This window comes from Grampus griseus (assembly GCF_964374135.1).
Source record: "Grampus griseus genome assembly, chromosome: 19".
Lineage (NCBI taxonomy): Eukaryota > Metazoa > Chordata > Mammalia > Artiodactyla > Delphinidae > Grampus > Grampus griseus.
Genome location: NC_139013.1, coordinates 58,538,531 through 58,561,668, shown reverse-complemented (window position 1 = coordinate 58,561,668; position 23,138 = coordinate 58,538,531). Strand labels below are relative to the sequence as shown.

Below are 23,138 nucleotides of genomic sequence, written 5' to 3'. Positions count from 1 at the left end.
CGTTGTAGAGCACAGGCTCTGGACGCGCAGGCTCAGCGGCCATGGCTCAGGGGCCCAGCTGCTCAGGGGCCCAGCCGCTCCGCGGCATGTGGGATCTTCCCGGACCGGGCCACGAACCCGCGTCCCCCGCATCAGCAGGCGGACTCTCAACCATTGTGCCACCAGGGAAGCCCAAAAGGGATGATTTTTAACATCAGTGGCAGCCATTCCTGATGCCCCTTGTACATCTGCTGGCCCTGTTGTGGCTTGGGACGGGAAGGCTGAGGTAGTCGCTAGCTCGCTGTCAGTGGAGTGAGTGTGAAAGAAAGTGGAATAATGGGGTCAGGTGAACTGTGTGCTTGTGCCCCCAGCCATGCCGACTCTCAGGCCGTGGTGGCCTGGCTCTCCAGGGACCTGCGCCTGCTGTGTGAGCAGACAGAGGCACCCTGTCAGCACGCCGACGTCGCCAGGGCTATGCTTGCTGGTAAGTTCACGGCAGAGGTGGGTTCCTGGGTACAATTGCTTTAGACCAGTGGGAATGCTTTCTGCTATGACGATCTGTGGGAAGCAGAGCGGCCGACACACTCCAACAGGAAGGCATTGCAGTCCATACCTGTCGTTGTGGGTTTGCATTGAACTTGAGTTGTGGAAATGTCAGCTTGTTGACCCAGTGGGTTGGGCCGGAGCTGGTGTGTTAAGGATGTGCACCTTGTGACCTGCTAGCAGAGGCAGGTGGCTCCCCCGGCATCCCAGCTCCCACTTAGGGGAAGCGAGAGTCCAGGACTGATTTGACTGAAGACGCAGTTCCTAGACAATGCGCAAAGGACGTAGGGTCACAGATTGGTTATTTACATATCCCAGGGAGCTGGGGATGGGCCGTCCTCCGTCCAGGTCACAAGGGAGCAGGAGAGAGCACAGCAGAAGGCACCAGTGCTTGTATGGTGGCCACTGGCTTTCCACGGCTCAATTCTAGGCGGTAGTTTTACAAGGTGCCCGGGAGAAGCAACGTGGGAGCTTGGGCAGGAATCCTTATTTGAATGTGGGGACTGTGGGTGAGCAGGGCTGCCCTGCTGTGGACGCCTGGGCAGCGCCACACCCTGTTCTGTCACCTTCCCTTTCTCTCCGAGTCAGCAGGCCCGCCGTCACACATACCGAAGGAATGCAGTCCACAAGTAAACGGAAACCTAGATGGGAGGGGTTCCCTACAGTTAGTTGGCTTGTGGACTGTTTTCCTTTGCAAAAGGTGCATTCCTTTTTCCTAAAACTTTCCTGGTGATGTGAATTATTTCCAATTCCTGAATCCTGTAATCTGGTCCCAGATTAAGTTTAAATTGAAATTTGACAAAATCTTTTTAATTTCAGTCCCATTGGTCGTAACCTTTTCAGAAGTTATGAGTCCATTTCCTGCCTCATTTCCCACAGTGTAATGCTTCCGATCCCTAGAACCGTCCTTGTATGGTTGGTGTAGGAGATTGGCTGAGAGGAAGGCCACGTAAAACCCTTAGTAGATACTTTTTTGTTTTCAGTGAGAAAATCCTTCCTATAAACTTGATGGATTGTGTTTCCTTTTCGCATAGAGTGTGGCTCGGGGAAGAGGCTGTCCTTGGCTGGGTTCGGTGGTGTGGTCAGTGGGCTCCCTGGGGCCAGGAGCCAGTGTCCCCTCAGCTCCATGCAGGTCCTCACTCTGCCGGCCCCTCTGAAGCTGGTGGTCTGTGTGATTCACAGCTGTTCAGAGACCACAGTGTATGTAATTGCTTTGGTTTTGTGGGTTTCAGATTTTGTGCAAATGCTTGTTTCGAGGGGATTCCAGAAGAACGCGGATGTGAGAGGAACCGTGGACCCGGAGTGGATGTCCCAGGTAGGAGGACACCGGGCCTCGTGGGGCAGTGGCTGCAGCACGAGGGGCCCACGCTGTAGTTGTCAGCTCTATACGGGGAAGTCCGCTTTGCTGTCACCACAGGGCGCTCCCTGAGTGCAGATGTGAGGGCACGGGCACGGGCCTGGACAGTGGTCTCTCCCCCACAGCTCTTGAGGGTAAAGCCCTCCCCACGACCCAGATCCTGGGCCGTGCCTGAGGGGGAATCTGGAGATGAGCTCTTTGTAAAGTCGAGTCTTGCTTTACTTTGGGGTGACGGCTTGCTCGCTTGTGCCCCTGTGTAACTGCAGCGTTCTGTCCCCGCAGGTGGCCGTCGCTGTTCTCGAGAGGATGCTGGCTTGTGAGTGGCTCTGTGGCCGGGTGGCAAATGGCCTCCCTTGCTGCTTAGGGCTTCCTGTGGTTCGCCGCCTTTGCAGCTCAGTGCTGCTCCGGGGAGGCCTCTTTCACGGTTGTGATTGGGTCTAAACTCACGAACTTGCTTGTTTCTCTCCTGCTGTCAGTTTTGGTGGCTTCACACTTGATCTCCAGAGCAGCAGAGGTGACCAGTTGAATGGTTCATTAGGGAAGCATTTTCTTGCCTACATATTGTGCTTGATTTTCAAGGCTTAAGTCTGGTACCACTGAGACACTTGGGATCTTGCAGGGCTTGTGCGTCGGGGGGTTCGGGGGCCTAGGAGGCCTGTGATGGCAAGGTGTCCGTTACCTGACTTGCCCAGAAGCAGTTGGTCGGGGCTGTTGATGATGGACGGTGATGCTGTGCTGATGTCTCTTTTCTGCCTCAGCCGCGCTCGAAGCTTTGGCGGCCGGGATACAGGAGGGGTCCGCAGCACACAAGGCAGTGAGCTGCTGGTAAGTTCTGGGGGTGGGCCTGCCGGCTGAGTGGTCCCAGGAATGCTGGTCGCCCCCGAAGGCCCAGTGATCCTTTGCCATTGTGGTGACATCGGGAGCTGGAAAGCACTAGAAGTCCTCTGAAGATGAGGCCCTTCCTGTGGGAACCATGCCACCTCCGGGTCTGAGGGGACGGGGTCTGAGGGGTCCCAGCCAGGGAGACCTTGCCCGTCATGCCTGCCCCCACAGGACCCTCCGCTTGCTCTCCTTGGTTCTGTGGAGGCGCATCCAGGTACTTGGGGACCGAACGTTGGGGTGTCGGGTTTGCTTCAGAGTAACATGGGGTGAGGCCACCTGGACCTTGGCTCTGTCCTGGGAACCCAGGAGATTTCCCAGCATTTCCAGGCTTTGTCACTCTTTCCATTTTTCCATTATTTTGCTCCTGATTACCTCTTCTCCACGATTACTTTAATCGTCCTCAAACCTGCTGGGTGAGTACTTTACTCATCAGCATATAAAACACTGCTCTGTTCTATGTTTTATTCGTTTTCACGATGTGCTGAGTCCGTGCTCAGACTTGTCCCGAGAGTCAGATCACGACTTTTCACGATTTTTATTTAGTTGCCAGCACTTAGAGTCAGATGTCCCCTCCCAGTCTGGGTGGCCATCCTGCCTGGAGCCTCCGCACTGCACGTGTGACATGGGCAGTTCACGTGGCTGCTAGGGCCCCGGATTCTCTCCCCTGAGGGGTCGGGTGGGGCTGATCATGACAGCCCGCTGTCGGCCCCGGTCTCCCTTTGTCCCTCCTGACCTGTCAGTGACATCCTGCTCCCTCTCCTTTTCTTGCTTCTCCTGTCGGGAGAAGGACGTCCTTGGCTCCGGGTGGGGTTGAGAGCCTCCATGTGCCGGGGCAGGATCAGGTGCTCAGTGGGAACCATGGCCCTGCCACCTCTGGTTCCCATTTCACAGATGGGGAGACTGAGGCTTTGCGACTGTGCTGGGCCTGGGTCCAGCCACTGGCTGTCGTCACCGTGGCCTCCGTCACCTCCTGCGAGGCCCAGCCTCCTGTGACCTCACTCTGGCCTTCTAGCTTCTCCATGTGACAGCAGCTCCATTGCCTTTGATTCTGTTCTGTTGAAGCGACGCTCCCCTGGATTCCATTTCCATCTGCGGCACGGCAGCCTGGCTGGGGAGGCGTGGGCAGGGCCAGCCTGTGAGCCTGTGAGCCTGAGCTGGGGGTCTGGAGTCGGGGGCCTGCAGGTCCCTGGCTGCTTTGCCAGCGCGCCGCTCCTGGTGCGTGAGGTGCCGCTGTCAGGTGCTGGCACTGTTGAGTGGCGGAAACCTGCAGGGGTCTCCTCCCCTGAGCTCCTCTGCTGCTTCTGCAGGTTCGGTGTGTTCAGTGGACACATGTATGGAAGTATAATTTCAACCGAGTCTCCAAAGAGGTTCTTCTGTCACACTCTGACCCAGATCCTCACCCACAAGCCTGTGCTGAAAGGTGGGTCCTGGTGCCCTGGGTGCCTCCCTTGACAGAAGCTCGGGCCACGGATGTTAATGCTGGGAGGACAGTCCGTTTGTCATTAAATATCTTCTCATTTGAAAGCAACACTTTCCCGTAAAGAAAATTTAGAATTAAAGAAGCGTCATCCATTATTGCCAAAGTAGAATATCTTTAATATGAAGCCCTTCCTGTCTTTCTAGATAGGTTTTTAAAACAGTGCTCGTACTGTGAATTCCAAGGTTCTGTTTCTGCGGCTCACGTCAGCATTTTCTGTGGGTGCATGGCTTTCTGAAGGGTGTCCGACACCCGAGTCATCTTCTGCCTGACGCACTGTCCCGTGAGGGCTGGGCGGTCCGCGAGGCTCCTCATGGTGCCTTCTCTGTGGTGCTGTGTCCAGGGGCGCACGGAAGCCCCCGGCAGAGGCTGCTGCCCTCCCGGAGGGCCTGGCCTGGCTGATGAGTGCTTTCCAACTGTGTCCTTTCAACACGTCCTCACTGACTGCTTATTCTTAGTGAAAGTTTAAAAGCAGCAAAATTAAAGTGTAACTGATGGGTTGGAGGATGTTTATAGCAGATATGATCAAGGATTACCAAAGACAGACAGTTCATGACATAAAAAAATGGCTGGAAAATGGGGAAATGGTGAAGTTCACATACATTTGGAAAAGTGCAAATTAAAACAAGGTACTTTATTGATACTGAACTTTTTGATGATTACTGATGTGACATTATGTGTATTTCCTCCTGAATGAAGTTTCCGACGCCGTTCAGATGCAGAGAGAGTGGAGCTTTGCAAGGACCCCGCCTCTGCTCAGTGGCCTGTACCGTAGGGTAAGTGCACAGGGTGGGGTCCAAGACCTGCTGCACGGGCTCTGTGGGTCCCAGGAGATGCCACAGCCACGGCCGTCCATGGCTGGACCGCCGTCCGGGTGCAGAGACCGAACTTTTCACTTGGGCAAAGCACCTTGTCCCCAGATGAGAACTCCCTGCAGCCACTGCTGGCTGTGGGGGTCAGGAGGGCAGGCGTCTCGAGTCCAGGCTGGGTCCGACGCGGAGTGGGAGGGAGTGGGGGTCCAGCTTTGACACTTCGGTTTCAGCTCTTCGTGGTCCTGAGCCCAGAGGAGCTGGTGGGCCACTTGCAAGAGGCTCTGGAGACACAGGAGGTGAACTGGCAGCACGTGCTGTCCTGCGTGTCCACACTGGTGATCTGCTTGCCAGACGCACAGCAGCTCGTTGATGGTGCGCGGGGATGGGAGCCCCGTTGTGTTCCGTGCGTGCGTGTGCGTGTGATCCGTGGACCGGCGTTGGGGCGAGCCTGCGGGCGGAATCGCTGTGTCTGGCTCAGTGAGGATGGAAGCCCTTCCTGCCTACCCAGTCGGCGCCCTCTGGACCGCCCTCTGCTGTCGGCCTGCCCGTGTACCCGCTGCTCGGCTGCGTGTGGGCCGCCACCCAGGGCCTGGGGGTCGGTGTTGGGTGAGGGGACTGTCCTGCCTGCCCCCGCACCCCCGCCCCAGTCCCCGTCCACAGCCGTGCCACTGTTCTCACCTAGGTTGGGTGTCGCGTTTGCTGACTCATGCGTTCGAGAGCTGTGACCTGGACAGCATGGTCTTGGCGTTCCTGGTTGCACGGCAGGCTGCGCTGGAGGGCCCAGCGGCCTTCCCGTCCTATGCCGCCTGGTTCCAGGTGAGCCGCCTGCGCTCCCGCTGGGGTCGGCTCTGCTGAGGCTGCTCAGATTCCCATCTGCCTCATTGAGCCTCCTGCCGTCTCTCACGAGAAAATGAGTGAAATCCAGCAGGAAAGGGTGAAAGCGAACACAGCTGCCTTTTTTTGCACAGTGTGCTGCGCTGTGATTGGTTTCACGTCTGTCGGGGAGCGCCCTCCTCTCTTCCCTGTTTCCCTCCACCTGCGCGTGTTTGCCCCTCTTCCCAGGCTGCTGAACCTGGCTGGGCCTGGGGGGCATCTTTGGGATCAGCTTTGACGGCTGGGCGTGTGTGGATTTGGGTTTACGAGCCCTGTTCTTTGCAGAAGCTTTGGGTGGTGTAGCTGTGGCCTCTTTGGAGAGCCCGCCTCTCTCTGCATCCACCGGGCTCTGTGCCTGGTGTGCCGTAGAGATGGTGGGCGTGGCTCTTTCTTTCACGGAATGAAGCTCCCTCCTGGCCCCGTGCTTCCCCCAGCTCCACACAGCGGGCCAGGGGCTCCTGCTGGACGCACGTGGACTCAGTGACTGCGTCCACAGTCCTGGCACTGAGGGACTTACCAGAGTCCACTCGGTGCTCCAAGCATAGGTCCAGTGGTGTCGGCCTTGTGTGCTCGTTCTGATGACTTTGTGCCTGTCGTCTGACAGCACAATTGTTAAGAAGAACCACAGGGTGTGCTTTGGAGGAGGAGCTTCCGTGGGCCTCGTGGTGTTGCAGGTGGGCCTCTTGTGGCTGGCATGAGGCGAGTGCTGGTCTCTGCAGGCTCATGGGGACATAATTCAGGGCCGACACCTCTTCAGAGCCTCCCTGCCCTGGGCACCCCCAGGCACCCCTGGGTGCCCTGGGTTCTATAAGAGTCCACTGTCCTGCTGTGGCCTGGGCACTTTGCCCGAGGGCCCACCCCTGCAGGGATCTCATCCGCTCAGACGGGCTTGGAGCTGGAGTGGAATGAATTCACCTGTGAGGAAGGGACTCTCGCGGGGTGGTTAACAAATCCTGTCTCTAATGTTCATAGAAAGGCACCATATTTACCATTTTCTCCAGCAATATATTTTTAATTTTTAAAATAAATTTTCAGTCCATCTGTTTAACTAGGCCACAGCCATGCCGTCCTAAAGAAAAATGAACTGAAATGGCTCTGCTTCCCTTTTTCTGCCGTTTTGGAGGCCGGGATGTAGCCACGGCCACCACACGGCAAGTCCTTCCGTCGCCCCCACCTCATGCCCATTCTCTCCACAGGCCACCTTCGGGAGCGCAAGGGGCTTCCACGGCTCCAGCAAGAAGGCGCTGGTCTTCCTCTTCAAGTTCCTGTCTGACCTCGTGCCCTTCGAGGCCCCCCGGTACCTGCAGGTGAGAGGCCGGCGGCACGTTCGGCTCAGGGAAGCCCCGCAAGTGGCAGTCACAGAATGCAAACGCCATCCTGGGGTGTTGGTGCACTCCTGGGGAGGCATGTTTCTTATAGTAAATGCCCAGAAACCAGCCGCATGTGGTCCTAGGAGCTGGTGAGTGACAAAGGGGGCCTGGTGCCTGCATAGAAAGGGGCCCCATAGCACGGACGCCGAAGCCGGCGAGTGCCCTGGGTCCCGTGGTTGGTTTTTAAAAATGATATATTTTTATGTATCTGGAAGAATCTGCCCCCAGTGGCTGTGGACGCTCCTTCTGGGAGTGGAAGACTTCACGCTCCAGTTTACGTTCTTTGTCACCATGTACATTAGTCTCATGATTAGAAAGCGCCTTGCAGTGAGCTTTCTTTTGTAATCAGATGACTATGACCAGCATCCACTTTGAGGGGTAGGGCACTTGGAAGATGAATCTCACCTTCTTTCTTTAGTTAAGAAATGCGTGTTTCATTTCAAAGAACACACGTGACGTAACTCATGCAGCCTGGAGTCCGGTCTCCCCGTGCATCTCAGTCCCTGCCGCCCCTCCTGGCCCCGTGCCGAGACCCTCACCCAGGACTCCGTCTGCCCCACCTCCAGCTGTGGCCCTGGGGTCTTTGGCTAATTCTGCAACTTTGTTGCCGTCAGTGCGAGTGTCTCCCCCAGAAAGTCAGGACAGCTGACGGGCTGATGGACCTGCTCCGCCCTCTGCCCGCAGGTGCACATCCTCCACCCGCCACTCGTTCCCAGCAAGTACCGCAGCCTCCTCACCGACTACGTGGCGCTGGCCAGGACGCGCCTGGCCGACCTCAAGGCGAGTCCCAGCCTCCCCTGCTGCCTGCCCCTCCTCTGTCTCCACGGAGGCCAGTGCCTATCTGGGTCCTCACATGCGCCCGTGTCTTTGCAGGTTTCTGTAGAAAACATGGGGCTCTATGAGGATTTGTCTTCAGCTGGGGACGTCACGGAGGTAATGTCCCGGGCTTGTCGCTGAGCGTCTCTGCGTGTCCGAGCCTTTTCTGTCTGGGCCCCGGTGCGTGTGCGGCAGCCAGGGTGAGCTGTGCTCCAGGGCTTGTCCGGTCGTATCCACACTCTTCAGAGCAGCAGCGAGGGTCACCTTTTACAGGGATGCTTCTTCCAGGAGGTCCCCCTTCCCGTGGTTTCACGGACAAAGTGGTCTGTAAAACAGTTGGGGAAGGGCGGTGTCATGTTCTTCTAGGAATTACAGAAAAAAGTGTGAACTATATTTATGTAGACCAGATGTCGGATGGCCATATGCGGTGTGTGTGTGCTTTCCTAAGACACTCTGACTTCAAAGTTGCGAGTCTCTGGAGAGCCCTTGCTGTTGGACTGTTAGGCGAATACTTTAAGTTTTCTATTTAAGATTTATCGCTGTTCACAAGTTGCCATTTCATAATTTTTTTAAATCTCAAAAATTAGGTCTTGGCACCTTCCCACCTGAAAATCTTGCATTGGGATCCTTGTCTCTCCCAGAAGGGCAGCAGGAAGCGGGGTGGAGTGCACAGACACATGGAACCTGGGGGTGGCTGTGGCTCCCCAGAGGTGCTGAGCTCTCTGGGGCCGGGCCAGCAGTTGACCCCTCCTTGTGGTTTTGCTGGTATCAGGGCATTTGTCTGCATGTCCGCTTGCTCTGTCATGCCTCTCGCCTGACCACAGAACCGTGGCCCCGCTCTGCTCCTGCCTTTTCTTTTAAATCTTCTGTTTTTTTCCGTCCTCCCCACTTGGAGCCAGCCCCGCTGCCAAGCGGCCCAGGATGTTGAGAAGGCCATCATGGTGTTTGAACACACGGGGAAGATTCCCGCCGCCGTCCTGGAGGCCAGGTGGGGTCACGCTGCTGGAAGGGCTGGTGGGCAGGTGCTGCTGAGCCCCTGCTGTGACATGAGCTCCCTTGCGGAAAGCCCAGGTGCCCCGCAGCACAGACTGTTCAGAGGGACCAGACAGGCCCTCCCTGTGGCCACGATGACTTTTCTTGTTCATGCTTCAACGGTGACCGTGTGAAGCCAGCACAGGGAGTTGAATAGCAAAATTTTGTTGAATTTGGTGTGACGCCAAAACACGTTGAATTCTGGTTGCTACCAGTACGGGGTAGCTGTGGGGTAGCTTTCTTAAGGCTTTGCCTCTGAGAAACGCTCACAGCTTCCAGCTCCCACGGTCGACCTCGTGGCCGCGGATGAACCCAGGTTCCAGGGCCGTGCATCTAGAATCCTCCAGACTCTCAGGGTGCAGGTCACCAGCACAGAGTTCCCTTTGTGTGAAATGTCCCAAAACAGTGGGAAAGAAAACTTGAAAACGTGATATAATGTCATAGCCTTGAAACGTGACACCACGTGGCCCACGCTCTGGCCTGCAGGGACGGCCCTGGACGGTCATTGCCCTCACTGAGGGTCCTCTGGTCGAGGTGGGGCACCCCTGAGCCTGGCCTTTTCTGTTGCAGCATATTCCGGAGGTCCTACTACCTGTCCCACTTTCTCCCCGCCCTGCTCACACCGCGAGTGGTCAGTACACGTCGCCGTGAACGTGGGGCTGGGTCGGCAGAGAGCGGGGTCCCTGTTGGCGTCTCACCCAAGTCCTGTCTTCCCTCTCAGCTCCCGAGGATCCCTGATTCCCGGGCCGCTCTTATAGAGTCCCTGAGGAGGTATGCGTGGCAGCGCGGCTCGTCTGGGGGCTAACAGCGCAAGGAGCTGTGGCTCTTCTGTAGAGAAATGTGTTTTGTCACATGTATGCTTTACTTATAAAAAGTTGGCTCAAAATTAGTCGGTTAAAATGTTAAAAAGAAAATTTCTTTGATTCTGAATATCACAACTTAGCATTTTTCAATGAACTTTTAGGATGATTAGTCTGGGAATTAAAGAAAATAGTGTTTTTGCTACATAATCATTGGGAAAGGAGGAGAATTTAAGGAAAGAGGGAAAAGGGAGAGGTGAAAGCCTTCCACTGTGATGATTTGGGGAGAGTGGAGACCACGTGTAGCACAGGGGTCCCATCCCCCGGCTCACACTGAGGACCTCCAGGAGCAGAGAGGTGGTAGAAACAGAAAACGATCAACCCTGTTTCCCAGTGTCTTATGGGAAGTGATGGGTCCTGTGAGAAGATTGAAAAGATAAAGGGCCTAGAAAGTAAAAATAAGCTTTTTCATCTTATGATTAGGCCATTCTCTGGGATCCTTACTTCTATTTATTTTTGGCATAAGATATTCCAAAAGTAAAGAGACCAGTAAAAAAAAACACCCCTATGCCCCATTCGCATTAATATTTTTGCTGTCTTTCCTTTTTTCCTTGAAATAGTCCAGATACATCTTACCCCAGGTCTCTGATCCCCTCCCCTTTTCCTCCAAGAAAATCATTATCCTGAAGTTGGTGCATAAATTTTTCCTCTATTTTTTATCCTTTTGTTTTATATGTTTATAACTGTAAATCATGTCCACACACAAACACACCACACAGTGTGCTCTTGTGTGTTTTCAAAGTGGATTTGATAGCAGTGTGTGTTGTTCTGTGACTTGCATTTTCACTCCCCCCACTGGTCGTGTGCTCTGGTTTGTTTAATGCTGTGTGGAGTTCTGTTGTGTCTGCAGACTGCCACGTCGCACCCCCCCGGGTGCAGGCCACATGCCTACGGAATAAATAGATGCACTCACCACCCTGGAGTTGGACCCTTGGGTTACTTCACGTTTATGTTCTGTTAGCGGTGCTTCAGTGAACACCCTTGGCTGTATCTCCATGAAAGCTTGAAAATTTTGAGTGCAGTTTCATTGATTCTATAGGTTAACTTGAGGCATTTGGCTTTATTATGGTACTGAGTTTTTCCTTCCAGGAACACAGTACATCTTTGTTTATTCAAGTCTTTTACTAGTGTTTTTTCTTTATAAAACTCTTGTAAATTGTTGTCAGCCTTGCTACTCGGTACCTAGCTTTTGTTGTGAATTGCATGTTCTTTTCTGGCTTCTTCATCAGCTGTTGCTGAGGTGTAGGTGCCCTTGTTTCCGTTAACTGTTGAACTTACTCCCAGCGGGTGGTGAGATTTTCTATGCAGTCACGCTGTCCACAAGATCAAGTTTGCCTCCTCCTGTCTGATTATTATGCCTCTCGGTGTTTGTCACTGTATTGGGTAGGATTTTAGTATAATGAGCAATCGTAGGAGTGAAAGCTGGCCTCGCGTCTTGTTCCTGGCTGAAACAGGACTGCTTCTAGAGTTTTCCCATTTATATATATATATATATATATCCTCCTTACCATATTAAAAGAGTTCCCTCTGTGAATTCGCTAAGGACTTTTAGCAGGAATTCATGCTTTTTTTTTTTTGGCAACCCTTAAGATGATTGTGCTGTTCTCCTGTCATCGGCTATGTGATAATTACATTGATAGGTTTTTCCACTGTCTTTGCGTTCCTGGAATACCCCCTAATTGGTAACAGTTTTTTGTTTTATGAACTGCTGAATTTGGTTTACTGATACTTTATTTAGAGTTCAGGCATCTGTGTCTCATTTTGTTACACTCACCTTGGCTGCTTTGCCATTAAGGTATTTGGTTCCTCATGGAACAAACCGGGTAGCCTTCCCTCTTTCCTGTCCCCTGAAATAGTTTGTCACACAGGGATCATGTGTCCCTTAAGGTTTGGTAAAATCTGGCTGCAAAATCATCTGTTCCTGGTGTCTTTTGTGGAGGCGAAACTTTTGGCTGCTGACTCAGTTTCTTGAATGGTTATTGGTTTAGTCAGGTTTTTTATTCTCGAGTTAGCTTTTATATATATTTCTAGAAAATTGTCCATTTCATCTAAGTTTGCAAATCTATTGATGTATCATTTTTCATGATATTCTACTGTGATTTAAAAATTTGTCTACCTCATCTGTACTTTTCATCCCTTAAAATTTTTTTCATGCTAGTGTTAATTTTGCCTTTTTTTATGACTCATTCATTACTTAAAGACTTGTCTGTTTTATTAATTTTATCACATAACCAGCTTTTAATATTGTGTCCTTCCTGCTGTTTTGGGTTTTTTTAATAAATTTATTTATTTTATTATTTTTATCTTTGGCTGCATTGGGTCTTTGCTGCCGTGCATGGGCTTTTCTCTAGTTGTGGCGAGTTGGGGCTTCTCATTGAGGTGGCCTCTCCTGCTGCGGAGCACGGGCTCTAGGCACACGGGCTGCAGTAGTTGTGGCACGTGGGCTCAGTAGTTGTGGCTCGCGGGCTCTAGACTTCAGGCTCAGTAGTTGTGGTGCATGGGTTTAGCTGCTCTGTGGCATGTGGGATCCTCCCAGACCAGGGCTTGAACCCATGTCCCCTGCATTGGCAGGCGGATTCTTAACCACTGCGCCACCAGAGAAACCCCCTCTCTGCTGTTTTGTTTTTTTTTTTAAATAAATTTATTTATTTTTGGCTGCGTTGGGTCTTCGTTGCTGCACGTGGGTTTTTCTCTGGTTGTGGCGAGCCAGGGCTACTCTTCGTTGCGGTGCACAGGCTTCTCATTGTGGTGGCTTCTCTTGTTGTGGAGCGTGGGCTCTAGGTGCGCGGGCTTCAGTAGTTGTGGCATACGGGCTCAGTAATTGTGGCTTGCGGGCTCTAGAGCGCAGGCTCAGTAGTTGTGGTGCATGGGTTTAGCTGCTCTGCGGCATGTGGGATCCTCCCGGACCAGGGCTCGAACCCATGTCCCCTGCATTGGCAGGCGGATTCTCAACTGCTGTGCCACCAGGGAAGCCCCTCCCTGCTGTTTTAAAAAAAATCTTCTATTTGTTTTTAGATTTTAACTTTATTATTTACCTTTTGTTTTCTTTGGGTTTACTATGTTGTTCCTTTTATAACTTCTTAAAGTGGTGGTTTAATCTATTGTTTTATAACTTGTGTTTTAAAACAGGCATATTTTAATAAATTGTACCTCCAGATATCACTTTAGCCGCCTTCCAGAAGTTTCAATGTGTAGTTCTTGCGCTGTCGGTCGGTTCTAAGTAAATACCCAGCCATTGTGCTATGATTTTCTCATAATTTGTAAGTTAGTTTTAAGTAAATTTAAAAAAATTTTAAACATTTAGGTGTTTGCCCATGAGTTTTTATTGTTGAATTCCAATGTTAATTTCATGTTTCACAAAGAATATGATTCACTTTATATGGAGTTTTTTCTACTAGTCAAGACTTCCTTTCAGAATTTGCTTGGAATTTGCAGACCTTCCGCGCATCCTTGAAAACAACACATGTCCTTCAGTTTGGGACTGTAGGGTCTGTCTGTTAAATTTTGCTTATTCTCAAGTTTTCTGTATCCTGAATAGTTTTCTGTGTCTTTGGTTTATCAGTTTATTGTGGAGGTGGTTGTGATTTTGTCAGTTTCTCCTTATAATTCTGTCAGATTTGTCTTGTTGCAAGAAAGTTTGTAATTGTTAAAATACAGGCTTCTCTTGCTGGGTGTTTTTCCCTTTGTTATTATGTAATGTCTCTGTTAGGCTTTTTACCTTAGTTTCTGTTTTGTCTGCTATTAAAACCGGCTTTTTTTTTTTGGTATTTGTATGGTATGCCTTCTTAATTTTTTTTTTATTGGCTGCGTTGGATCTTTGTTGCTGCACGCAGGCTATCTGTAGTTGTGGAGAGCAGGGGCTACTCTTTGTTGCGGTGCGTGGGCTTCTTATTGCGGTGGCTTCTCTTGTTGAGGAGCATGGGCTCTAGGCGCGCGGGCTTCAGTAGTTTTGGTACATGGGCTCAGTAGTTGTGGCTCACGGGCTTAGTTGATCCACGGCATGTGGGATCACATGTCCTGTGCATTGGTAGGTGGATTCCCAACCACTGCGCCACCAGGGAAGTCCCTAATTTTTTGACATATTTATTTCTAATCTCTAAAAACGAGTTTTGTCAGAGTTAAATATAGATATAGATTAAAGAGTCCTGGCAGCAACATGGATGGACCTGGAGATAATCATACTAAGCGAAGTAAGTCAGACAGAGAAAGACAAATACCATATGATATCACTTATGTGTGGAATCTAAACTATGACACAAATGAAACAGTGACAGACTCACAGACATAGAGGACAGACTTGTTGCTGGGGAGTGCAGGGGTGTGGACGGGGAGGAATGGAGTGGGAGTTTGGGATTAGCAGATGCAAACCATTATATATGGAATTGATAAACAACAAGGTCCCACTTATAGCACAGGGAACTATATTCAGTATCCTGTGATAAACCATATTGGAAAAGAATATGAAAAAGAATATATATATATGTATTACTGGGTCACTTTGCTGTACAGCAGAAATTAACACACATTGTAATTCAGCTATACTTGAATAAATTTTTTTTTTAAAGTTAGATTAAAGAGTCAGATACTTCTATGAAGTTTATTAAGAGAAATAGCCAGGGGCTTCCCTGGTGGAGCAGTGGTTAAGAATCTGCCTGCCAATGCAGGAGACATGGGTTCTAGCCCTGGTCTGGGACGATCCCACATGCCGCAGAGCAACTAAGCCCGTGCGCCACAACTACTGAGCCTGCGCTCTAGAGCCCACGAGCCACAACTGCTGAGCCTGTGTGCCACAACTACTGAGCCTGAGCACCTAGAGCCCGTGCTCCCAACAAGAGAAGCCACTGCAATGAGAAGCCTGCTCACCACAACGAAGAGTAGCCCCCACTCACCACAACTAGAGAAAGCCCGTGTGCAGCAACAAAGACCCAATGCAGCCAAAAATAAGATAAAATAAAAAAATTTATTTTTTTAAAAAAGAGAGAGAGAAATAGCCACTCCCTACCCATCCCTGCCACTTCACTTTCTTTCTGGAAGCAAGCCTTTTCAACTCAACTGATTTTTCGATATTTCGCTCCGAATCTTCATATAACATTATTATTTTGGTATTAATTTTTCTGTTTTAGTTTTCTTTCCTTTACCAATACACATAGCTGCCCTTCCTGTGTTGGTTTTGAAAAATTGCTTTTTAGGGCTTCCCTGGTAGCGCGGTGGTTGAGAGTCCGCCTGCCGATGCAAGGGACACGGGTTCGTGCCCCGGTCCGGGAGGATCCCACATGCCGCGGAGCGGCTGGGCCCATGCGCCTGGCTGCGTCCAGGGCCTGTGCTCCGCGGCAGGAGGGGCCACAACAGTGAGAGGCCTGCATACCGCAAAAAAAAAAAAAAACAACCACAAAAACCCCTGTTTTTTAAGGCTATCTAAACAGTATTCAGAGTTGATCATTAGGAATCGTTACTTTCTGTTTTCTCTGGAGTTTATAATTATCTTGGTTTTATCTTAGTTTTCCTTGTACATATCATGATTCACTGGAAACTCTACCAGTTGTCTAAATGTACTCTTGTTCAGAATCAAGTATCCCAACGGTTGTATCTTTGGGAAATCTCTTCTAGAGCCTTCTGACCTGCTTCACTCTGACCCACTAGCTTGTTATGCCTCTAAGACCGCTGTCACCCTTGTATCTTCCTTCAGCGTCACCTGGAGACTGACGTCCTTTGCTCTGGCTTGTGCTGGCTTCTCCTTTCTATGCCCGAGATCATCCCCTTTCTTGGTTTACTCCTTTGTCTTGGTGGAAAACACCCTATTGAAGCTTCTTACAAAAGGATGGGTGTGAGGTAGATTTTTCGACACCTTATTTAGCCCTCACATTTGATAGGTAGTTTGGGTATAGAAATCTAAGTTGGAAATTATTTTCCCTCAAATTGTTAAGAGTCACTCCATTGACTTCTAGCTTCCATTGTTGCGACTGAGATGTTAGAACTTACAGTTTCTGACTCTTTGCATGGGAATCTGTGTTTTTCTTTCTGGAGGCCTGTAGTGCCTTTTCTTTGTTCCCTGTGTTCTGAAATTTTATAGCAGTGTATTTCATTGTGGGTCTAATTTTACTTCTGGGCTGGGCACATGGTGGGCTTTTTACTCTGGAAATTCATATCCTTCAGTACTAAGGGATTTTCTTGGATACTTAAAACCTTTTTTTTATGAAAAATTTAAGACAGAAAAGCAGAATAGAATCTTATCACTCAGATTTGTTATCAATAAATGGGCAATCTTGTTTCATCTATAGCCTTCAAACTCACTTACCCACCCAGCATTCTGGATTATTTTGAAGCAAATCCCAGACGCTGATTATTTCTACTTGGTTTATTTCTCTGCAGATGTGTCCTCTTTATGTCCTTTTTCTTCTTAGAACTGCTGTGTTTTAGATATTAGATCTCCTGTATTGTCTTCTGATTTTTTTCTCTTTTGTCCTATTTTGCGTATCTGTTTTGTTTTGTTTTTCCTCTCCTTTCTGAGAGATTTCTTCAAGTTTATCTGCAAGTTCTTTTACTGAGTGTTTCATTTCTGTCATCAGATATTCCTTTGTACAGCAGTCCATTCTTCTTTTAAAATTTTAATTTAATTAATTTATCTATTTAGGCTGTGTTGGGTCTTTGTTGTTGCACGCAGGCTTTCTCTGCTGGTGAGCGGGGGCTACTCTTCATTGTGGTGTGCGGGCTTCTCACTGTGGTGGCTTCTCTTGTTGCAGAGCATGGGCTCTAGGCGTGCGGGCTGCAGTAGTTATGGCAGTTGGGCTCAGTAGTTGTGGCTTGTGGGCTCTGGAGCGCAGGAGTTGTGGTGCACGGGCTTAGTTGCTCCACGGCACGTGGGACCTTCCCAGACCAGGGCTCGAACCCATGTCCACTGCATCGGCAGGCAGATTCTTAACCACTGCGCCACCAGGGAAGCCCCTAGCAGTCCATCCTTGTTTCACAGCTGCAGTGTTTTGTCTTACTTCTCTGAAGATACTAATAAAAGTGATGACTGACAGTTTCTTTTCTGTGAATTTCTCCGTTTCCTTGAATTTGTTCTTTCTTTTTATTTGCGTTGGTTTCTGTTTTTTCTTTTCTTCTTTTTGGTTTCTGTTTTTTAAACTGAAGGCTTTCCAGTCCCCAGGGCAGTGGGTGGTGCCCTCAGTTCCTAGTCTCCAGCCAGATTCCCTGCCTCCCTCCAGTCCCGGTGTGGAGGTGTGGAGGTGTGGAGGTGTGGATTCTCACTCTGGACCACAGCTACGTCTCTGTTCTTCTACTTGAATCTCGTTGTCACGGTTTGCAGCACTGATGGCGGGGGGGGGATGCTCTGTGGCTCTCGTCCTTGTACTTACTGCTGTGCCATGACAATGTGCCAGCTGTGTCCGTGCCCTGTAGATGCCCCATGTCCTCATCACAGGACTTGTATTTTTAATGACATTAATTGGATGTTTTCCTTAGTTAGCATTTTTCATTAAAAGTAATATAAGTTCACCTTTAAAATTTGGGAATTACCAAAACTTGAATGAGAGAAGTGAAAATCATTTATGATCTCACTACACAACAAAACCCACTGTTGGGAGATGTTTATATAGGACATATGAAGTAGTCAGGACCGTTTAAGTCCATATGGACAATGTTTTTCCTAAACATAGGGTCATGCTGTGGGGTGTTGTATAATTTGTTTAGATTTACTCTGTTGCGTATTTCTGTTTTATGATAGTCTTTGGGATTGTAAGCTTGAGAATTAATTTGAGTCATAGTTGACTATTTTAATGCTTTCTTCTGATCCAGAGCAGATAAAATTCCCCCCTCCTTATACTCCACCTACCGCCAAGCCTGCTCCACTGTCGGAGAGAAGAAGCCAGAAGGTAAGGTCAGTGGGTCGCTTGGTCCCCAGAGGTGCCCACATCTCACCTCCACTTCCCTGACCATGAGACGTGTCGGTGGCACCTTGGTCCATCTGGTCTGCTTCTGTCATGCTGGGTCTGGTCACAGCTGTGGCTTCAGAGACTGCCCAGCACCAGCCCTGGGACAGCTGTGACACCAGGAGGGCTGCCTGTGATGTCATTCCCTGAACACACATGCAGTACAAAATCCACTTGACCATTTCTCATCTTTGTGTGCCCCGCTGAGGCTGTCATGTGGCTTCTGTTTGCCTGTCTGAATTCGAGCTTTTTTTTTTTTTTTTTTTTGCGTTACGCAGGCCTCTCACTGTTGTGGCCTCTCCCATTGCGGAGCACAGGCTCCGGACGCACAGGCTCAGCGGCCATGGCTCACGGGCCCAGCCGCTCCGTGGCATGTGGGATCTTCCCAGACCAGGGCACAAACCCGTGTCCCCTGCATCGGCAGGCGGACTCTCAACCACTGCACCACCAGGGAAGCCCTGAATTCGAGCTTTAAAGTCAGGTGACCAGCCAGGCCCGAGGCCCGTGGTGCTTGTTCTGCACCGTGTCCTAGTAGGGGGTCTGCCATGGCTCTTTGGCCGTTTGGACGGTTGGGGATCTTTCTGCTTCTAGGGGACAGTGATGTGGACCTGGGCCAGTGTGTGAAAGCGTGCATCATTGCTTGGAGCAGCTGGGCAGGCTGTCCGCACCCTATCGCCCCAGGAACGAGGCGCCATCCGGACAGGGCCTGGTCTGTCGGTGTTGAAATGGTGCAGCTGTTTGCTGGTCAATCCCTCTGACGCCTGCAGGGCCAGTTAGGCTGCATGAGCAACTGCAGCTCTGTTTTCTAATTCTGTCTGCCAGAACCCTCCTTGCACAATCTTCCACAGTTTCTGACAGCCAGGGAGACCCACACCTGTTTGGACCAGTATCGAAACATCTTGCAGACAGGATGCCAAGGGGGCCGTAGGGCTGTGTCCACCGTTGAGTGAGGCCTTGCCCTCCTTTCCTAACCCCGTGGTCCTGCTTTTGGGGCTTCTAGAATGTTTCCTAATGCTGTATCTCATAGGGCTAATATTTTTTAGTAAACCTACTAAATGTGTGTTGAGGACTGGTAATCACCTCTAATACACTGATTTTAACATCCTGTTGTAAAAAACAATATCACAATGTTACTTAAAAGTTTGAGAAGCAGGGACTAAACCATCATCTGTACATAATTCTGCTCTCCCCGCCCAGCCTCCCTCCACATGCATTTGGTCTTTGTTCATTACATACCTGCCTTTTACACTTGTGGCGATAGTGTGTATAGAACCATGGTTTTTCTTAAACTTCCTTATGAATGTTTTAACTTTGATAGGACATTAACATCCGCCGTCCAGGGAGAGCGTTTCACTTCCCTCCTCATAGGGCCCCAGTCCTCTGTGTGCCCTCTGCAGGGAGAAGCCAGGGACAGCGTCAGTTCCGTGTGCTTCCTATCTGATCTAACCTGTTTAATTGTTAAAATTATCTCCTGTCTCTCAGATGCAGCCTCGCAGAGGGAGGTGGAGCCCAGCTGTAAGGAGGAGCCGCTGGGTCTGCTCACAACTGCCCTGCGAGAGCTCAGGGCCTCAGTGACAGATCCCACCCAGCGTGACGGTGAGGACAGGGCTGTGGGTCGGGCCGTCCGCAGTGGGTGCCCGTGGGTGCACAGGCCAGTCCTGACATGCTCAGAGCTTGAGGCTGCTCTGTTGCCCATAGTGGCAGTGGTCAGTGCATTTTCCCTGCAGTTCAGCATCTGGTAGTGAACCTGACCACGGCCTGGTGGGTGTGGAGCGTGCCTCCTTTCTGACACTCAGGCTGTCCCAATGTCTGGGTAGAATATGGTTATTCTGCTACCTGGCGTCTCGGTGGGACAGGAGACATAGAGGAGGAAAGCTGCGTTGTCTCCTTCCTTTACTGCCTGGGTGGCTGTGCTCTTCAGCACTGGGCCTCTGCTTCTGGGACTGTTTCCTATGAGGGGCCTGGAGGACAGGCGTGAGCAGTTCAAAGCGCTCAGTGGCCATAGCGGTCCACAAGTAAAATGTTAGGTTCCGGTGTTTTTAGAGTTTTGCTATGCTAAATGCAGAAACTAAAATACATAAGGCATGCTTTCACCTAGTAACTTCAGTAGATGTTTATTTATTATGAATTCATTTAATTCCTATGAGAGTCTCACGGAGGAAATACAGTTGACCCTTGAACAACACAGTTCGGTTTTTTTAAATTTATTTTTGGCTGCGCTGGGTCTTCGTTGCTGCCCGTGGGCTTTCTCTAGTTGTGGCGAGTGGGGGCTGCTCTTCGTTGCGGTGCACGGGCTTCTCATCGCGGTGACTTTGCTTGTTGCGGAGCACGGGCTCTAGGCACACGGGCTTCAGTAGTTGTGGCTCACGGGCTCTAGAGCGCAGGCTCAGTAGTTGTGGCGCACGGGGGCTTAGTTGCTCCGCGGCATGTGGGATCTTCCTGGACAGGGCTGGAACCCGTGTCCCCTGCATTGGCAGGCGGATTCTTAACCACTGCACCACCAGGGAAGTCCGCAACACAGTTTTTAACTGTGTGGGTCCACTCAGTATATGCAGATTATTTTCGGTAAATATACTGGAAAATTTTTTGAGATAAATGACAATTGCAAAAATTTCAGATAAACCACATTGCCTAGAAATGTTGAGAAAATTAGGTATGTCGTGAATGCATAAAATACACGTAGATTCACATGACATGCAAAATACACGGAAGGCTGTGAGGAGTTAAGCTTCGGGTCAGAAGTTACGCACAGATTTTCACCTGTGGTGGAGGGTCGGCAGCCCCAGCTCTGCACTGTTAGCTCTGCCTCCACCGTGGTTGTCCTGAGGGCCCAGGATGTCCCCTCATGGTCAGCGTGACCCTTCCAAACTCTGCTCCTGCAGTACGTGGTTCTTGGGGAGGTCGAGGCCTGTGTGGGGCCCCAGCGCTGCCGCAAGATGGTCAGCCAGCCAGGCCTGTGAGTCCCTGTGCTGGCAGAGCTGCTGAGGCCGGGCCGGGCGGCCGCAGCGGGCGTCAGTGTGTGCAGAGGTGGCTGGCGGGCGAGGGGCGAGGGGCGCGGGGTATAGACACAGGGGCTGTGGTGACGTGAAGAGCTATGCCAGCCCCTCGGAGAAGCCTGGCCACCTGCACTGCAGAAAAGTGGTTCCGCTGCTGGCCGGGCGGGGACGAGAGCGGCCCCAGGGTCAGTTGAGAGTGTGGCCCCTGAGGTGGTGGATGGCGCCCCTGCTCATGGCGCCGGTCCCTGCCTTGCAGCGTTGTTGGCTCAGATGGCAGTGATCTCTGAACAGCTCCGCTCCGCCCTGGGCCTCGGCGAGGATGACAGCGACTTCGAGGGGGCCCCGGTTCAGCTCAGCGTCCGGGCCCCCAAGCTGCAGCCGTGGGAGCAGAGGGTGAGTGTGGGGCACCAGGGAGACCACATGTGAGTTGAGGGTTTCGGGCCGGTGCTGCCGTTTGCGTACAGACTCTGTGTTTGGGAGGAAGTTGTGGCAGAGGCTGCTCGTGGCCCTTTGTGGGCAGGTTTGCTGACCCTGCTCTCTGCTGAGAAGCTCCGTGATGACCCCTGGGGGCCCCTCCCAGGGTTTGGGGATTCCTGTGCTGAGGCGTTGCAGCCTCTTCTCCGGATGGGGGCTCGTTTTCCAGTCTCGTCAGCTCCACTGTGGCCCTGTACGTCCAGGGTGGAAACGCTGTGATGTGGGTTTGCGGCCCTGAGACCTCTCCTCTCTCAGGTCGTGGACCTCCTGCTGACGTCTTTCTGTCAGAACCTCATGGCGGCCTCCAGCGTTGCCCCACCAGACAGGTAGAGGCTAGGCGGTCTCACCGGGTGGTTTGGAGCTGTCCTGGGGCGGCCTGGGTGCTCGTGATGAGAGTGGCCGTCGTTCCTGGTCCAGCTCTGAGCCTGGGGCCCTGGTCCTGCCCCCCGACTTCATGCTGCGCTGGGGAAGGGCCTGGGGGGGGGGCTGACTTATCCAGCAGGGGCGTGGCGACAGTCAGCGTCGCAACAGGAGACCCTCCTGGTTGGGGAACAGCCTGGTTCTTTCTTCAGTCTCTGGTGCCTGACTGCTCATCCACCAGGCTCCAGGCGGGCAGTGCAGGGCCAGGCCTGGCCGCTGCCACTGTTCTCTGTGGCTGTCCCCACAGGCAGGGCCCCTGGGCCGCCCACTTCGTGAGGACCCTGTGCAGACGCAGGCTCCTGCCGGCTCTGCTCAGCCGGCTCTGCCAACTGCTCCATCACCAGGTAGGGCTGCCACCTCCTCCAGCCCCCACAACGCTGAACCTCTTTTCTTTTTAAATATTTCTGTATTTATCTACGTATGTACGTATGTATGCATGTGGCTGCGCCCGGTCTTCATTGGGGCATCTGGGCTCTTAGTTGCGGCATGTAGGCTCTTTAGTTGCGGCACATGGGCTCTTAGTTGTAGCACACAGAATCTTTAGTTGCGGCATGCGGGATCTTTGGTTGAAGCACGCGGGCTCTTAGTTGCGGCATGTGGGCTCTTACTTGCGGCATGTGGGATCTCGTTCCCTGACCAGGGATTGAACCCTGGCCCCCTGCATTGGGAGCGCGGAGTCTTTAGCCACTGGACTACCAGGGAAGTCCCTGAACCACTCTTCTTTCCTATTTTAGGGCCCGAGCCTGAGTGCCTCACATGTGGTGGGGTTGGCTGCCCTGGCCGTCCACCTCGGCGAGTCCAGGTCTGCCCTCCCGGAGGTGCATGTGGGCCCTCCCACCCCTGCCAGGGGCCTGCCCGTCCCTGAGCTCTTCGACATCCTCCTGCCCTGTAGGACCCAGGAGTCCTCAGCCCTGTGTCTGAAGTGAGTGTCCCTCTTGCCAAAAGTAACACACGTTCATCAGACAAAATTAGCACAAACACACGTGCTCTACAGATGACCAGTCTTTACCGTGTCGGTCTGTACCCTTCCAGAACCTTGTCTTGGGTGTATTTATGTGTGTGTTGGTATCTTCAGTTAGAAAAGTGAGATCACCCTACTTTGCCACCTGCTTTTCAAGATGCTCACAGTGGGCTGCAGGTACCCTTCTCCAGGTCAGGTGGCCGGCGGCTGGCTGGGCCTGTCCCTCAGGTTAGGTTCCGGGGTCCCTGTGGTGAACAGCTTTCTCTGGGGGAGGTTTCTACACACACAGCTGTCCCATCCAGAGGGTTTGGAGACCCATCGTCCAGTTACGTGCTCATCCACTCGCTGCACACTGCGT

General features: G+C 51.6%; 1 protein-coding gene across 1 annotated transcript in view; it reads left to right on the top strand.

The window, feature by feature from the left end:
• FANCA (FA complementation group A) overlaps window positions 1-23,138 on the top strand; it is a gene marked incomplete at its 5' end in the record, with an annotated part of 49,525 nt that overhangs the window by 11,961 nt on the left and 14,426 nt on the right. Inside the window, 20 exons of the mRNA XM_082677848.1 lie at window positions 351-463; window positions 1,755-1,837; window positions 2,162-2,195; window positions 2,638-2,704; window positions 4,069-4,181; window positions 4,938-5,014; window positions 5,281-5,422; window positions 5,733-5,866; window positions 7,120-7,230; window positions 7,978-8,073; window positions 8,167-8,226; window positions 9,009-9,097; window positions 9,712-9,772; window positions 9,863-9,912; window positions 17,796-17,872; window positions 19,412-19,525; window positions 21,182-21,318; window positions 21,655-21,725; window positions 22,067-22,163; window positions 22,554-22,741. Coding sequence (XP_082533974.1) covers window positions 351-463; window positions 1,755-1,837; window positions 2,162-2,195; window positions 2,638-2,704; window positions 4,069-4,181; window positions 4,938-5,014; window positions 5,281-5,422; window positions 5,733-5,866; window positions 7,120-7,230; window positions 7,978-8,073; window positions 8,167-8,226; window positions 9,009-9,097; window positions 9,712-9,772; window positions 9,863-9,912; window positions 17,796-17,872; window positions 19,412-19,525; window positions 21,182-21,318; window positions 21,655-21,725; window positions 22,067-22,163; window positions 22,554-22,741 — 1,914 coding nt within the window. The remainder of the gene's footprint in view (window positions 1-350; window positions 464-1,754; window positions 1,838-2,161; window positions 2,196-2,637; window positions 2,705-4,068; window positions 4,182-4,937; window positions 5,015-5,280; window positions 5,423-5,732; window positions 5,867-7,119; window positions 7,231-7,977; window positions 8,074-8,166; window positions 8,227-9,008; window positions 9,098-9,711; window positions 9,773-9,862; window positions 9,913-17,795; window positions 17,873-19,411; window positions 19,526-21,181; window positions 21,319-21,654; window positions 21,726-22,066; window positions 22,164-22,553; window positions 22,742-23,138) is intronic.